General features: G+C 52.5%; 1 protein-coding gene across 1 annotated transcript in view; it reads left to right on the top strand.

Annotated features, from left to right (window-relative positions):
• The window catches only part of Dnah17 (dynein axonemal heavy chain 17), a 108,332-nt gene that overhangs the window by 14,734 nt on the left and 78,564 nt on the right, over positions 1-15,034 (top strand). Inside the window, exons 14-20 of the mRNA XM_051159135.1 lie at positions 1,728-1,836; positions 2,377-2,480; positions 3,948-4,088; positions 5,755-5,898; positions 8,122-8,304; positions 13,426-13,680; positions 14,487-14,656. Of these exons, the coding sequence (XP_051015092.1) occupies positions 1,728-1,836; positions 2,377-2,480; positions 3,948-4,088; positions 5,755-5,898; positions 8,122-8,304; positions 13,426-13,680; positions 14,487-14,656 (1,106 nt within the window). The remainder of the gene's footprint in view (positions 1-1,727; positions 1,837-2,376; positions 2,481-3,947; positions 4,089-5,754; positions 5,899-8,121; positions 8,305-13,425; positions 13,681-14,486; positions 14,657-15,034) is intronic.

Here is a 15,034-nt window from a genome sequence, read left to right as displayed (position 1 = left end):
TGGGGGGGCGGGGCAGAGGTACTGTTACGGGTAGGATCTGTTTATTGGCCCTCTCCAACTTTAAAAGTCACTGCTGTTGGAGACCTAAGGTGGCGACACTTGTGTCTGGTCAGCAGGACAGCAGTGACTGACTGCACAGTGACCTAAAGACCAAACTAAGAGCTACAAAACACCACTGCTAGTGTTTCCCAGGTGAGAGGGGTCAACACTGTGTGGAGCACAGGTGGGTCCAGCCTCGGGCTACCAGGCAAATCCACAGAAAAGTCCCTGGGTCCCTACAGGTGTGTGTGCAGTCTCCAAAGTCTAACCACTCACCTGCCTGTGTGTGGCACCTGCACTCTGTGTCTCAGACTGAACTGTGGGCTATAAAACACCAATGTCTGGGTCTTCTAGCCCAGAGGAGACCCCATGGACTGGAATGTAAGTGGTCACCTGGCCAATCCATGGAAAGTTCCTGGGTCCACACAGGCACAGGCACGGACCCCCAAGGTCTAAACACAGGCCTGCCGGCAGTACGCAGCACCTACACTCGGTGTCTCCGACTGAAATGTGAACTACAAAACACCAGTCTCTGGGTCTTCTAGCCCACGGACTGGAACACAAGTGGATCTGACCTCAGATCACCCAGCTGACCCACGGAAAGTTCCCAGGTCTGACCTCTGATCACTCTACTGATCTGCTGGAAGGGGTCCCTGACCCCTGCAGGCCTCAGCCTATAGCCCCTCACCTACAAGCTGCTCTCAAAGGCCAGTGAAGGACACCAGAAACTACCACCCAATGCCAGAGACAGCCAAATGGCTAAAGGCCAGCATAAAAACACAAACAACAAAAGCTAAAATAATATGGCAGCTCCAGAACCCAGTTATCCCAAGGCAATCAGCCCCAGACACTCTAACACAACTGAAACACAAGAAAATGACCTCAAATCTTTCCTTATGAAGATGATAATGGAAGAAACGAATAAAATCTGTAAACAAATACAGGAAGATAGAGCCAAGCAGATTGAGGCCCTTAGACAGGCCGTGACAGTGGCCTACAGAGAGGAAATGAATAAATCATTGGATGAAATTCATAAAAGTGCAAACAGGTGAAGGAAATCAATAAAACAGTCCAAGATCTGAAGACGAAAATGGAAACAATGATAAAAGCACAAACTGAGGAAAGCCTGCAAAGAGAGAAGTTAAGAAAACAGGAACCACAGAGGTAAGCATCGCCAGCAGAGTACAAGAGAGGCAGGAAAGAGTCTCAGGAAGAATTTGATGCAAACATCAAAGAAAACGTTAAATCTAAGAAATGTCTGAGGAAAAAAAAACCACCAAGGACATCAAGGACACCATGAGAAGACAAAACCCACTAGTGACATCAAATCCTAGGTCCTGCCTGAGACAGCACTGAGTAGCAGAGATGTGAAGAGTGGCAAGGGGGCGATGCTGCCTCTACTGCGAGGGGTGTCAGATCCTATGCAGCAGGACTTCTAGCTGTGAGCCGCCTGACGTGGGTGCTGGGACTAACCCGGGTCCTCCTGGGAGAGTAACGCGTACTCTCAACCACTGAGCCATCTCTCCAGCCCCGGGCATGCGCTTTAGAAATAACTCCCAGATAAAGAACACTGAATCGTAACTGGTTTGACCGTGTCTGTAAGTGGTCCTTAACGCAATAAAATTCTAGGCAGTTTAAAAATAAAGATCTGGGACCAAACTCTTAACTGCATGGCCTTTCTCCTGCAGATAAAGACCACAGTGATGGAGGTGGAATTTCCACTGATCAAGTCAGAATTAGAAGCAATTGATGTCAAGCTGCTGAGCGCCGAGACGACGCTATTCTGGAACGGCGAAGGTACCCGGGGAGAGGGGGGCCAGAGGTGGGGGGCTTTGTTTGCCCATCTTCTTGCCCAGACCATAAGGCCTGCCCACCATCACTCACATGAATGGGCAAAGACCTCTGGGGGAACCACCAAGGGTCCACCCATTTCCTGACAGGGCCCCTGGAGGCCTGGCCCTCCTCGCATCTACCATTTGTGCTTAGTAGCAACTTAGTAAAGAAGGCAACTGTCTCTGCTGTTCAAGGCAGATGCTGGAGGAGAAAAAGGGCAAGTTTCCTTCCTCCCTGCACCCCACCAGCCAACAATGCAGTGACCCCAGTGCCGCCCCCCCACCCTGGTGAGCCACCCACGGCTATGCTCCCTCCATCACCCCTCCTGCAGTAGACTGTGAATGACTCCAAAAAGTCCTGACAGCGACTTCCGACTTCTGCTTGTGTTGTAGAGTAGGGCGCTGTGCAGGCACTGGCTCACCGCTTGGCGCGCTGAGGCCGCCTAGGAAGAGGGTGCGCTTTGCTGGCTTCCTGGGGGTCAGATTGCTTGCACTTGCATTACAGGCGTGTTTCAGTACATTCAGGAGATGCGGGAGGTGCTGCAGAATCTGCAGAACCGGATGCAGAAAGCCAAGCAGAACATAGAAGGGATCACCCAGGCCATGCAGGTGAGCTGGCTGCCAAAGGCAAGGCACCGGGCCCTGGCTGTGCCAGCCTCAAGAGACGGGTAGGACGCAGCCGGTCAGAGAAGCTGTACCCTGCAGTTCTTTGATCTCAAACAATTTCCAGAAAGCCGAGGGGTCTTCTCTAGCCTCCCTGGTGGGTTTTAATAGCCTTACTTTGCAAAACATTTGTGGCTGTGTGTTCGAAGGCAACTTGTGTGTGTGTGTGTGTGTCTGTCTGTCTGTGTGTGTGTGTCTGTGTGTCTGTGTCCATGTGGAGAAGAGAGGTTAATATCCGGTGTCTTCCTCAATAGCTTTCCATCTTACCTTTTGAGACAAGACTCTCTTGAACTTGGATCTTACCAATTGACTAGACTGGCTAGCCAGTGAGTCCCAGGATGTAACTGTCCCTGCCCCCAGCCCCCAGCTCCTCTCCTCACTGGGCTTACAGACTTAAACTATAGCACCCAGCTTTTACATGCTGGGGGTATGAGTTGAGGCGTGCATGACTTGCACAGCAAGCATTCTGTCTTCCACAGACCAGAAAGTGTTTTTAAAAATCTTTCTTCCTACAAATACTCAGTTATATAACTTTATTATACATTTGAAGCAGTCGCGCAGTTGCACTTGCAGGGTGTGGGGAACGGTGGCTATGAGCTAAGTGCGTTGATCCTGACACGCTCAGGAAGCTGAGCAGGGAGTCCCGAGGTCGAGGCCCGCCCTGGTGTATGCAGGAAGACCCAGCCCCAGAAAAATGATGAGCAGCGTCAGCAATGATTAAAAACAAAAAAAACCGAGGAGCCGGGCATGGTTGCTCATGTCTTTAATCCCAGCACTCAGGAGGCAGAGGCAGGCAGATTGCTGTGAGTTCGAGGCCAGCCTGGTCTACAAAGCAAGTCCAGGATAGTCAATAGTCAAGGTTACACAGAGAAACCCTGACTCGAAAAACAAAAAGCAAACAAACAAAAAACCAAAAAGGAGAGGCTGGAGAGACAGCTCAGTTGAGAAGAGCAGTTGCTACTCCTGCAGGGGACTTGGGTTCTGATCCTCAGTGTACATACATACACACACACACACACACACACACACACACACACACACACACACACACACACGCCTCTAACTCCAGTTCCAGATATCCAACACCCTGTTCTGTTCTGCATGTGGTGCACATGTAGACCAGCAGGCACACACGTATACATATAAATAAAAATAAAATTTAAAAACACACATGCAAGTGCAGAGTCACCGCTCACCACTGGTCCATGTCTTGAATTCAGTTTTCACTTGAGTGGCACACTGGTGCCTCCAAGAACTTACCTCAGAAAGTTATGCACAAGTGCTTCACGGTTCCCAGGGTGCACAGGGAGAGCCTGGCAAGAGACGGGGTGGCTTGCACCCAAGAGAACACGGAGGAGGGGACAGAGCAAGTGTGCCATCTCTAAAAGAGCCGGTCTTGTGGCTTCTCTTCAGGAGTGGTCGGCCAACCCCCTGTTTGAAAGGAAGGACAACAAGAAAGAGGCCCTGCTGGACCTGGACGGGAGGGTGGCCAACCTGAGCAAGCGCTACGCTGCTGTCAAGGATGCTGGTGTGAGAATCCAGGCTATGGTGGCGGTAAGGAGACCCTGGCGTCTTTTGGAAACTGCTTGTTTTCCGTGCAGGGGAAAGAAAAGAGGCACAGCCAAACACTTTATTAAAACGACAGATGACGAGTGTTCTAGTGGCCACAGGGTCTATTAGCTTTCATCCACGGTGACCTAACCCCAGAGCAGCTGGCTGTCGAGGCGCTTCAAAGCCTGATTCCTGTCATTACGTGCCTTATGTGCTATGCCAAGGCGACCAGAGCACCACCAACACCTCACCTAAGTCCATACGAGCTGGTGACATCGTCACCCTAAGCCAACCAGGACGAGCTGCTCACGTGTATCCTTCATGGGTTTCCCACCCTCGAGGATGGGCACGGACACGTGAGGCCTGAGGAGCCCTCTTGTGTGCGCATGGGGCATATCACAGCCAGCACCCGTCAGCATGCACATGGGCGCACCCCTGCTGTGCTCTCTAGAAAGTGGGTGTCTGCAGTAGAAGCGCAGTGGGGGGAGCAAAGATGACAGAGTGAGCCAAGGAGAAAAATGATGAGCAGCGTCAGCAATGATAAAAACAAAAACAAGAGGCTGGACACACACACACACACACACACACACACACACACACACACACACACACACACACACACACTGGCTCACAACTGCCTCTAACTCCAGTTCCAGGCCAGGGATCCAACGCCCTGTTCTGTTTTGCATGTAGTGCACATGTAGACCAGCAGGCACACACGTATACATATAAATAAAAATAAAATTTAAAAACGCGCATGAGAGCACAGAGTCACCGCTCACCACTGGTGTGGCTTCGGTGAGATGGTGCAGCTGCCTGGGTGCTGTGGCTTTGTTACCACATCCGTCCACAGCTGCAACAGCCACAGGAACCCTTTCTTTCTACCCCTCACTAAAGTTACCTGAGATTCTATCTTCTCTCCCCTTTGCCTGAGGATACAGGCTGGGTTACATTCACCCTTGTGGTCACCTGCAGCACTCAGTGTCTTCCCGATTTATCCATCTGTCCCCCTCCCTTCTGTTACATACTTCTCCATCCACCCATCCCTTCCCTTCATCTGCCTCCTCCTTCATTCATCCCCCCCCCATCCACTCATTTATCTATCCAGGCACCCACCCTTTCACTTGTTCCTCCTCTCACCCACCCTTGTACATGTCCGTCTACCTACCTGTCCGTCTGTCTGTCCATCTCCTGTGCACTGAGCCCTTTACCACTTCTGTCCCAGGTCCTGTCAGGTGTCAGAGGTATGGTTGCAGAAAGGATAATCTAGTCTTTTGTCACAAAGGTGGTCATCAAAGGAAAATACAGACCAAGGACAATTGAGAGTTGTCGCTTGTGCCATAGTGGCAGAAAGGGCAGGTTGCTAAAGAGGATGTGGGTGAGGGGAGAGACAGGAGCCAACAGTGGGTGCTCAGGGACAGCCTTTATGAGGAGGGGATGTCTGAGCTGAAAGCTAAAAGATTGGAAGGCACGCATCCCAGGAGTCGGGGAAAGCTTCTGCGGGAAAGAGCCCAAGACATTCAGGGGCCTTGAGTGCCTGCTGCGGGTGCCTCTGAGCCACATGGACAAAGACAAGGGTGCTGCACGCTGTCGTGGGGTAGATTGGACAGGGTGAGAGCTAAGTGCCATGCCAGTGAAGTCCCAGCCAACAGTGTGCTCCTGTGTGCAGGAAAATGCAGAACTGTTCAGAGCAGATACAACCAGCCAGCCCTGGAAGGATTACGTCAACTACATCGACCTCATGGTCTTGGATGAGTTTGACCGCTTCATCCGCAAATCTCTGAGTTACTTAATGGACAACATGACTACGGATGTAAGTTAGTGTGTGTGTGTGTGTGTGTGTGTGTGTGTGTGTGTGTGTGTGTGTGTGTGTGTGTGTGTGTGTGTGTAAAAGCAAGATCTGTGTTGGGATCTTTGCTTTAGGTTTGCCTGATGAGAGAGAAGGCTGTTTTGTGAATTAACAGGCTTAATAAAAGTCTGTGGTAACCAGCTTGCCCTGGTTTTAAAACTGAAGTTCCTGCATGCCATAGAACACTCCCAATCCCCACGCCCTCAGGACAGCCAGTCGCATGAGATCTGCCATAACCCAAAGGCACTGAGCAGATCTGAGGAATGCCCTCACCTTGCTGCTGGGTGACTCTAGGTGCCCTTGGCCCCTTCTCCAGGTATCGGGCTGTCCCAGCCACGTCAGCAGCTAAGCTTCACCTCTATGGATCAAAGGAGTTGTGTTCTACAAGGGGTGACACAGCTGTTAACAGTGTCTACAGTCCCTGCCCGATGCCTTGTTACAATGTCTGCAGTCTCTGCCCCACGTCTTGTTACAATATCTACAGTCCCTGCCTCAGTCCCTGTCCCATGCTTTGTTACAATGTCTACAGTCCCTGTCCCATGCCTTGTTACAATGTCTCCAGCCAGCATTCCGTGGCTGTGGACAACTGAAGTCCCTGAGAACCTCAAAGGCAACTTCAAAGAAGAAAGACTTAATTTTGTCTTGTAATCTCAAAGATTCTGGTCCAGGCCCATCGCTTCTGGGCTGTGGTAAGCAGAGCCTCATAGCAGGGAGCCCGTGATGGAGCAAGGCTGCTCACACCATGGGAGGCAGGAAACAAGGGGAAACCCCTTCATAGCAAAGCCCTGTCCTTAAATAGCTACAAATCCATCAGCAGATTGGTTCACTGATGAGGTCCACACAGGTCCACCATCTCCAAACGCTGCTACACTAGGGGCATTTCAGTTTTATACTGTAATACAACCATTACCAAATGATCCTAAATGCTGCCAGTAAGAGAAGCCAAAGACCCACTGAGTGTCCAGCAAAGGATGGGCTGGTGGCATCCAGAGGGTCCCCCACAAGCCACAGAGGACAGGTCATCTGTGAACCTGGCACACAACTCCGTCACCAGTCAGTAACTGTCTTTAGTACATCTTTGGCTGCTGTAGCACAACACCTGAGACTGGGTGAGTTACAGACAATAAAAGTATACACAGCTCACAGTTTAAGATCAGTGAGGGAGGGGCCCTTCTGGAGCAGGTCTTTATGTTGGAGGAAGACGGAAAGGCAAAAAAGTACAGACATGTAGCCTCAAGTCTGTTGTAGTCAGAATCCACTTTCATGACCAGAATTCTGCCCATCCCATGGACTTATTGGAAGACTCGTGTCAACCACAGCCATGACAAATTGCAGACCTAAAATCCTGCTGATGCAAGCAGGCATTGCTCCCATCCACAGGTTCACAAGGCAACCCCACACTGTTGCTAAGTGTCAGTGACCAAAGGGAGTCACCATCTAACCCACAAAGGTCTCTCCCTGACACCACCAGAGTTCCTAGTGGCCCCACAGCAGGAGGCAGCCTCTGGATTCGTGTTCAGAGAAGCCTGGCCGTCCTCCATGATGGCTGACCATCTGTACCCTGGAGGGCCTTTCAACATTACTAAGCGGCTCTCCTCATCATAGAGAACTACGGGGGAGGGAGGTTCAGAGACTGTGAGCCAGAGGTCTGATGGGACCTGAGGTGGTCAAAGAGATGACAGTCTAGCCGCTTGCAGGCGGCGGTACATAACCTGAGGGTCACTGTCATAGTGGGAGGAGTCCCAGAGTAAACCTCGATAGCATCTCCTGGCAAATTGGCTTGGTACCCTGTAGCTTTGCAGCCTCACTAGAGGCATTCAGATGTGGACTGGCTGCAGCCACGTGGGGATACAAGGACTTACCTAAACTGTTGTCCTCGCAGAAGCGAGGAGCACAGGCAGGCATCGTCTTCATCCTTTGAAATGACGACCCTCCCAAGGCCAGGCAGCTGGTGCTTGGCAGCACCATGCTCAGTGGACTGCTTCCCCCACCTCCTCTCCCCCCACTCTTCCCCAGTCAACTCTTGCTGGTCTTAAGCGTGTGGCTGTGCACCTGGCTGAAGTGGTCTGAGCTGTTGGTCGGCCCCAGCAGGAGATAGCTATCTATGCATTAGCCAAAGCCTGGAATGGGCAACCCTGGGTGGTGTTTAGTGCAGCCGAGATACTGATCCTCAGTGATTTGTTTCAGGAGAGCATCGCTCCCCTGTTTGAGATCCGCATGGAGTTGGATGAGGAAGGGCTGACCTACAACCCATCTCTGGAGATGGGCGGAGAGGATGGCTTCCTGGGGCTGATTGAGGGCCTAATCAACGACCTCTACAATGTGGCCAGGCTCATCCCTCGCCTGGCCAAGGGCAGAATTAACTACAAGGTCAGTCTTAGTTGCGTTTTCCTACTTGGGTACCGACTAGTGTTGGCCTAGCTCTGCAAAGCCTGGTGACAGCAGTTTAGAGTGTGATAGACAGTCTGAGACTGCCTTCCCATTGGGTCCCCAGGTGCAAGAGGCCTGCACCCTCCCCGCCCACCCCCTCTCTGATTCCTGAACCTGTCCTTTCAGATGTCCTCTCTCCAGTGGTTTGCCTGGGTCTCCTTCCTCACCATGTGCCCAGGCACTCTGACAAGTGTGCTTGTCACCACTGGGACAGAACCCCACACAAAAGCAACTTAAAGGAGGAAGGGTTCACTGCAGCTCACAGTTTGGGGGGTCTGGTCTTACCATGGTGGGAGTGGCGTGGTAATAAGAGTCTGAGGCAGCTGGTCACATTGCATCTGCAGTCGGGAAGCAGAGAGCAATGGATGCTGGGACTCAGCAGGCTTTCTCCCTGATACTCCCTCTGGGAATGGTGCTCTCCACATCGGGGGGAGGGGGCGGTCTTCCCACAGAGTTCAGCCCCTCCAGACATTTTCACAGCCGTGCCCAGTGCTGATGCTAAACCCAGCCAAGATGACAATGGAGATTAACTCTTACAGATGCCACCTGCCACCTTCCCCACCCACTTGATCCAAGTGTATTGATTGCTGAGTCTGCTCAGACTCTGGGTGCAGGAGTCTGAAGGGGGAGGGGGAGCAGGCATGCTGCTGGAGCATTTGTTTGTACTGTAAAAATACAAATAGGACAGGGTTTTGGTGTCCATCCCAGACTAGAGCTTCCTGATAGTGTTTGTCCCCAGACTGATGAGCCAGGCCAGGAAGCCTTCCTGATTGGTGCATACCTGTGAGGCTGGAGCACCATTTCCAACGTGATCTCACTGATTTAAACAGACAGAAACAAGTCTTGCTGTGGGTGTACGCTGACCAGTTGAGTGGGCACTGGCTACCGCCGGGACAATGGCAGAGGTTAGGGGCAGGAAGGGGACAACGTTGTGTGGCTTTTCCTGAAGAGACATAAACAAATGTCTGTTCACCTCAGATAGAGTACCCACAGTGACCTAGAGAGCCAACCTTACCCGAGACTGACTTAGTGAACCAGTGAGTTTGCTGGGGTTACGGACGAGGTTGTGAGTAGCTCAAAGGCAGCTTTGTTACTGAAAAGCACCCAAGTGCGGGCGACAGCTCACAATAGCTCATCCCTGGAGCACCCTGCGGGGATTTCAGGCAGCCAGGCCAGAATAGCCTCTTGCCAGCAGTTACTGCTCATATTACCCGGGGACCAGCTCTGTGAACCCTGTAAGTTTCAGGAGTTTCCTGGCCCTAGTGTGTTTTCTCTGCTTCCTGAGTCCTGGGGGGAATCTCCTTGGAGAAGGGATGTTTGGTTCTGGAGACTAGCTACACAGCATGAATGTTTTCCTTTACTAGGTTTCTGCCTCATTGGCGCTGTCCAGTGGTGTGAGTTCTTTGGAGGTGTTCTGTGTGTACAGAGGGTGGGGGGATGTGTGTGCACATTTCTTTGTGGAATTGCATGTGCTCCTGTGTGTAATACATGCTTGTGTGTGTGCACACGCACACACACACACACACACACACACACACATATACCACAGGCCTGCAGCAAGGACACAAGAGTAAAGCACTCACTCACTGGGAAGTCAAGTTTTCAAGGTGCGCTGCCAGGAGACCTGCTTCCATGTGTGGGATGGTGCTCCAGGCTAAACGGGCAGGTAAAATGGCCTACTATGTCTGAGCCAGCGTGCCTGGAGTGCACAGTAGTCTGTTCCAGAGTTCAGAATGAATTTGTCACCAGTGACACAGATACTAGACAAGCAGAGTGACCCAAAGTATATGGTCCCGCCCAGCCCTCCTCTAGTGTCATAAAAAGCAACCCAAACTCAAGGGCATGCGGGCGGGACACTCCAGACCTATCCAAAGGCTGCAGCTGAGACAGCCCGAGTCTGGCATGGTACTTAGTGCTCAGGGTCAGAGAGCTGGGCCACGGCCACTTTTCAAAGGCCCTGGCTCCGTAGCACAGCAGCCAACCATCTGAGGGCTGCATCTTGTGGGACACTGGTGGGTCAGACCAGAAGAGCTAGGAATCAGGAAAAGGAAGTCCTGGAGTATGTGACATCATCAGATCAGAGGACATGGTATGACCCAGGGCACCTGCCTAAAAACCACAGGAACCTAGGGAGTTGGGTGACCTTGCAGTAAAGCCCCAGGAGAGAAGGCCCAGGCAGTTGGTCCACTACATGTAGGCCAGACAGCAAGTCCCTCTGCTCAGCCTACCCCGACTCCACCATGGAAGTGAAAAAAGCAGAAACTCTGACCGCAGGCAGTTCTTGGAACTGACCATACATATCTCAAGACCAGAAGGGCCAGTGTTAGCCTCAAATGCCAGCCAAGCAGAAGGGTTCGTGCCAATATACTGGAGCCATACCCCGGATGCTTCTGTTCCTCACAGCTCACACTAGAGGGGTCTGGACCAGATGAGCTGCAGGCACCTGGTCCTTCTCACCTTCTGTGCCTCCCACAGATGCAGGCCCTCCTCCTCCTCCCCTCAGCCCTCAGCATCCTTTTCCCCTCAGCCTTCAGAGCCTCCTTCTCCCCTCAGCACTCTCAGAGCATCCTCCTCTCCTCAGCCCTCAGAGCATCCTCCTCCCCTCAGCCCTCAGAGCATCCTCCTCCCCTCAGCCCTCAGAGCATCCTCCTCCCCTCAGCCCTCAGAGCATCCTCCTCCCCTCAGCCCTCAGAGCATCCTCCTCCCCTCAGCCCTCAGAGCATCCTCCTCCCCTCAGCCCTCACAGCAGGACATAGAACCTGCAGCTCCCATGGCCACCCTGTAGCTGATGCCAAATTAAAAAAAAGGCAGGAAAGGAGTGTTGCCTGAAATCTTGGGGAGCACCAGTGGTCCCCTCTTTGGGCTCTTAAGTCTTATTAATAAGAGAACAGCCCACACAGAAGCCTAGGGGACAAAGAACAGACTCAAACAGACGCTTGAAGACAATGTACTGGGGTTAGAAAGGAAAACCTCAGGGCAGACAACCTGTGACTTGTGCTCTGCCTGGAGAATAGAGAAGAAAAAAAGCCATGAAAACTTGAGATAAGAAGGGGGGGGGCGGAGCCGGGCGTGGTGGCACATGCCTGTAATCCCAGCACTCAGGAGGCAGAGGCAGGCGGATCGCTGTGAGTTCGAGGCCAGCCTGCTCTACAAAGTGAGTCCAGGATAGCCAAGGCTACACAGAGAGACCTTGTCTCAAAAAACAAAACAAAAAACAAGAATGGGGGCAGGGGTTGTAACCACCAGATTGCAGCTTTTGTCCAAGGTTTTTTAAAAGGGAGTTAGGACACCCAAAAGTGTTAGAGTGTGTGTGTATGTGTGTGTGTGTGTGTGTGTGTGTGTGTGTATGTGTTTTGGGTTTTTTGTTTGTTTTCTTTTGTGTGTGTGTGTGTGTGTGTGTGTGTGTGTGTGTGTGTGTGTGTGTGACAGGGTTTCTCTGTGTAGCCTTGGCTGTCCTGGACTCATTTTGTAGACCAGGCTGGCCTCGAACTCACAGAGATCCACCTGCCTCTGCCTTCCGAGTGCTGGAATTAAAGGTGTGCACCACCACCACCTGGCCAGGACCCCCAAAGTTTTACCACGGGATTTAGGCATATGTAAGCTCCAACCAGCCTCTAAAAGAAAAAGAAGGGGGAAAAAAATAGTTACACCTCTCCGAGCAGGAGGCTGAAAGGCAGGCATACCCAGTCCTGTCTCACGGTGGCTCAGCTCCCGAGGCTGCACAAGAAGGTCAGAAATTCTGGAGGGAAATGTACAAGATCTACTTTCCCAGGGATGGTCCCCACCCAGGCCCCTGACCTACCCTGGTTGAATTAGCCATCGACAAGAGCAGGTCTCCCCCTAGAGGTGAACCCCGTTCTTTACAGGATGGAGCAAAGCTGGGCGAGGGTCTTGGTGGCAAAGCCACTCCCAAGCAGCCTCCCATCAGCTCTGTACCCGTGGGGCTGTGGTTTGCAGGGTACCCGAGCCTTGGCATAGAGGAACACGTGATATGTCAACCTTAGAACCAAGATACACTGCACACAGGCACACAGGGGTTCTGAGAAGGAAACAGGCAAGTGAGAGCCCAGCTCACTTTCCTGTGGTGGGTATGGGTTCTGCGGGGGGACAGGAAAAAATAAAAATAAAAACCAAGCTTTCTAGCCCAAGAGAGTCTGCCCCTCCTAGAGCCATCAAGTCCTACGGGGCAGCCAAGGGCTCAGTCAGGGTCAGACTGTCACTGTGCTCCTTAGCCTCCTCCATCAAATTGGTGTACTGATTCTGTGAGTGCTCCCCTCCTCCTGGTTTTTTATTAGAAAATTTAAATTTATGCAATGAGAACTAATGAAGGACGAAAGGCATCAAGATCAAACTAAAAACAAAACCCAACGGAATCCAGTAAACGTGTAGAAACATACCGAAACGGAACACCTCTTTCTATATCATTTGACTAGCCAGAAATAAGCAGGACTACATCAGGAGGTGGATTTGAACTGCAGAATTTTAAAGACCTCATAAGGGCTGGAGAGGTGGCTCAGAGGTCAAGAGCACTGGCTGCCCTTCCAGAGGTCCTGAGTTCAATTCCCAGCAACCACATGGTGGCTCACAACCATCTGTAATGTGATCAGGCGCCCTCTACTGGCCTGCAGGTGTACATGCAGGCAGAACACTGTATACATAATAAATAAATCTTAAAGAACAAAACAAATTCATAAATGATCAGATGCAGATTAGATAGCATTTACCGAGGTTTCACTAGAGAGTAATTTTCCGGGTTATCATTTGGCAAACGTCCACCCCCACTTTAAACAGTCCATGTGCATCTGATTTATGTCCCCACTGTCCATCACAACCAGGGTCTGTGCAGATACAGAGTGTGTGAGCTCACACCCAAGTCACCTTGTGGTCGGACAGACCCAAAGCCACCCTTAGCAGCTCTTCCACCCACAGGGCACTGCACACAAGCAGGCATGTCGCTTTCCAGCCAGACTGCTCAGTAGCACTCTCAGCCACGGAGAGCTGCTCTCCCAGGCTGGGGGCAAATCTGTCACTCACCCTCTGCCTCCACTCCCACTCCTGCAGACGGACCTGGAGGATATCACAGACCTCATAGAGATGCGGGAGGAACTGTCCAGCCTGGTCATCGGGGCCATGAAGGTGGCCGAAGAGTACCAGGACTCCTTTGAGAGGTACTCCTACCTCTGGGTGGATGACCTTCAAGAGTTTATGAAGAACTTCCTCTACTTTGGGCACGCGCCCACCCCTGAGGAGCTGGACATGCGGATAGACGACACCACCCCCAAGACACCACCCAGCCTGGCTCAGTTCCAGCAGCAGGTGTGTACTGCCCTGTTGTCCTCCCCTATGCCATCACCTGCATCGCCCTCTCCTGCACCCTCAGGTAGATGAGGACCTCCAGGCCTAATCTGAAACCTGGGTGGCCTGGTTAAGACTTTACAGTTGCCCCTGGTAAGGCTAGGAGGAAAAGCATGCTGTACCACACTACACCACACGGGGGAGCACCAGCGTTGCAGGAGGCGGACGTGGTAGGGGTCTTCAGCAGTGGTAGTGTGATGGGCTTCAGTTGGCTGGGGTGAGGGCACTATGCCGAGCTGGCTGGCTTCCTGTCCTGTGGTCACTCGGACAGCGGACCACCGATCCTGAGCATAAGGCTCCATGAGAATCCAACAAGAGGTGGTTGAGAGCCCTATACTCAGGCCGGCTCCAGGTGAGCGTTTGCTACCTAAAGATCGGTCTCCAGGGTCAGTCAGGCCAGGTGTCTGAGCATCAGGAATCTAGAAAATGCAACAGTGCCTGCAGATCCCTCCCCTCCCCCTGTGCAAGTGAGAGGGAGCTCTCCCACGAGTTAAGGGCCACACTTTGGGAGTCTTCTTCTGCTCCGGAAGCTCTGCTTTTGTCACCCAGTCCCATCCCCGTCTGTCTGACTGTTCCCTTTTCTAGAGGTGGGGCACAAGTAGCTCCCGGTTGATGGGATAAGGGCAGACAGGTAGCAGTGGTCTCGGCCTCTCTCGGGCTGCACCCCGGGGCCACCTGGCTGCCCTTCACAGCCAGATAGAAAGCAGCCCTGGCTCCTGGGGGGTGAGCAGCCACGGCTGACAGAGCCCTACGGCTGTGTTGGATAGATCGACTCCTATGAGAAGCTATACGAGGAGGTGTCCAGGTGCGAGAACACCAAAGTGTTCCACGGCTGGCTGCAGTGCGACTGCCGCCCCTTCAAGCAGGCCTTGCTCAACACCATCAAGCGCTGGAGTCTGCTGTTCAAGCGACACCTGAGCAACCACGTCATCAACAGGTGAGACTGCAACCCACTGCCGTGACATCCGCGTCTCCCCGGGGACGGGACCCCTGGAACAGCCTGGGAGGGACACCAGGGACTCTGTGAGTGGAGCCTTCCACCTATGCGTTTTGCTTAATGTGTTACCAGTGCAGGACAAGCAGGAGTGCGAAGCTCGGGGCGAGGAAGCCTCGGGTCCGGCGGGAAGGCTGGTGGGTTGGCCCAGTAAGTGTAGCATCAGCTGAGCCCATCCGGAAGGGCTACTGGCCTCGCGGAGCTGTGTGGCTTTGAGATCGGGATCAGGGATCATCAGCCTGGTCTACCCTAGCAGGGTCTTTGTGGCATCCATCGAGGCTGGGGGAGGGGGGGGCCATACGGAGGCAGCCATTCTTCCTT

This window comes from Acomys russatus, chromosome 16, assembly GCF_903995435.1.
Source record: "Acomys russatus chromosome 16, mAcoRus1.1, whole genome shotgun sequence".
NCBI classification, from domain to species: domain Eukaryota; kingdom Metazoa; phylum Chordata; class Mammalia; order Rodentia; family Muridae; genus Acomys; species Acomys russatus.
This window is presented reverse-complemented; position numbering and strand designations above follow the sequence as displayed.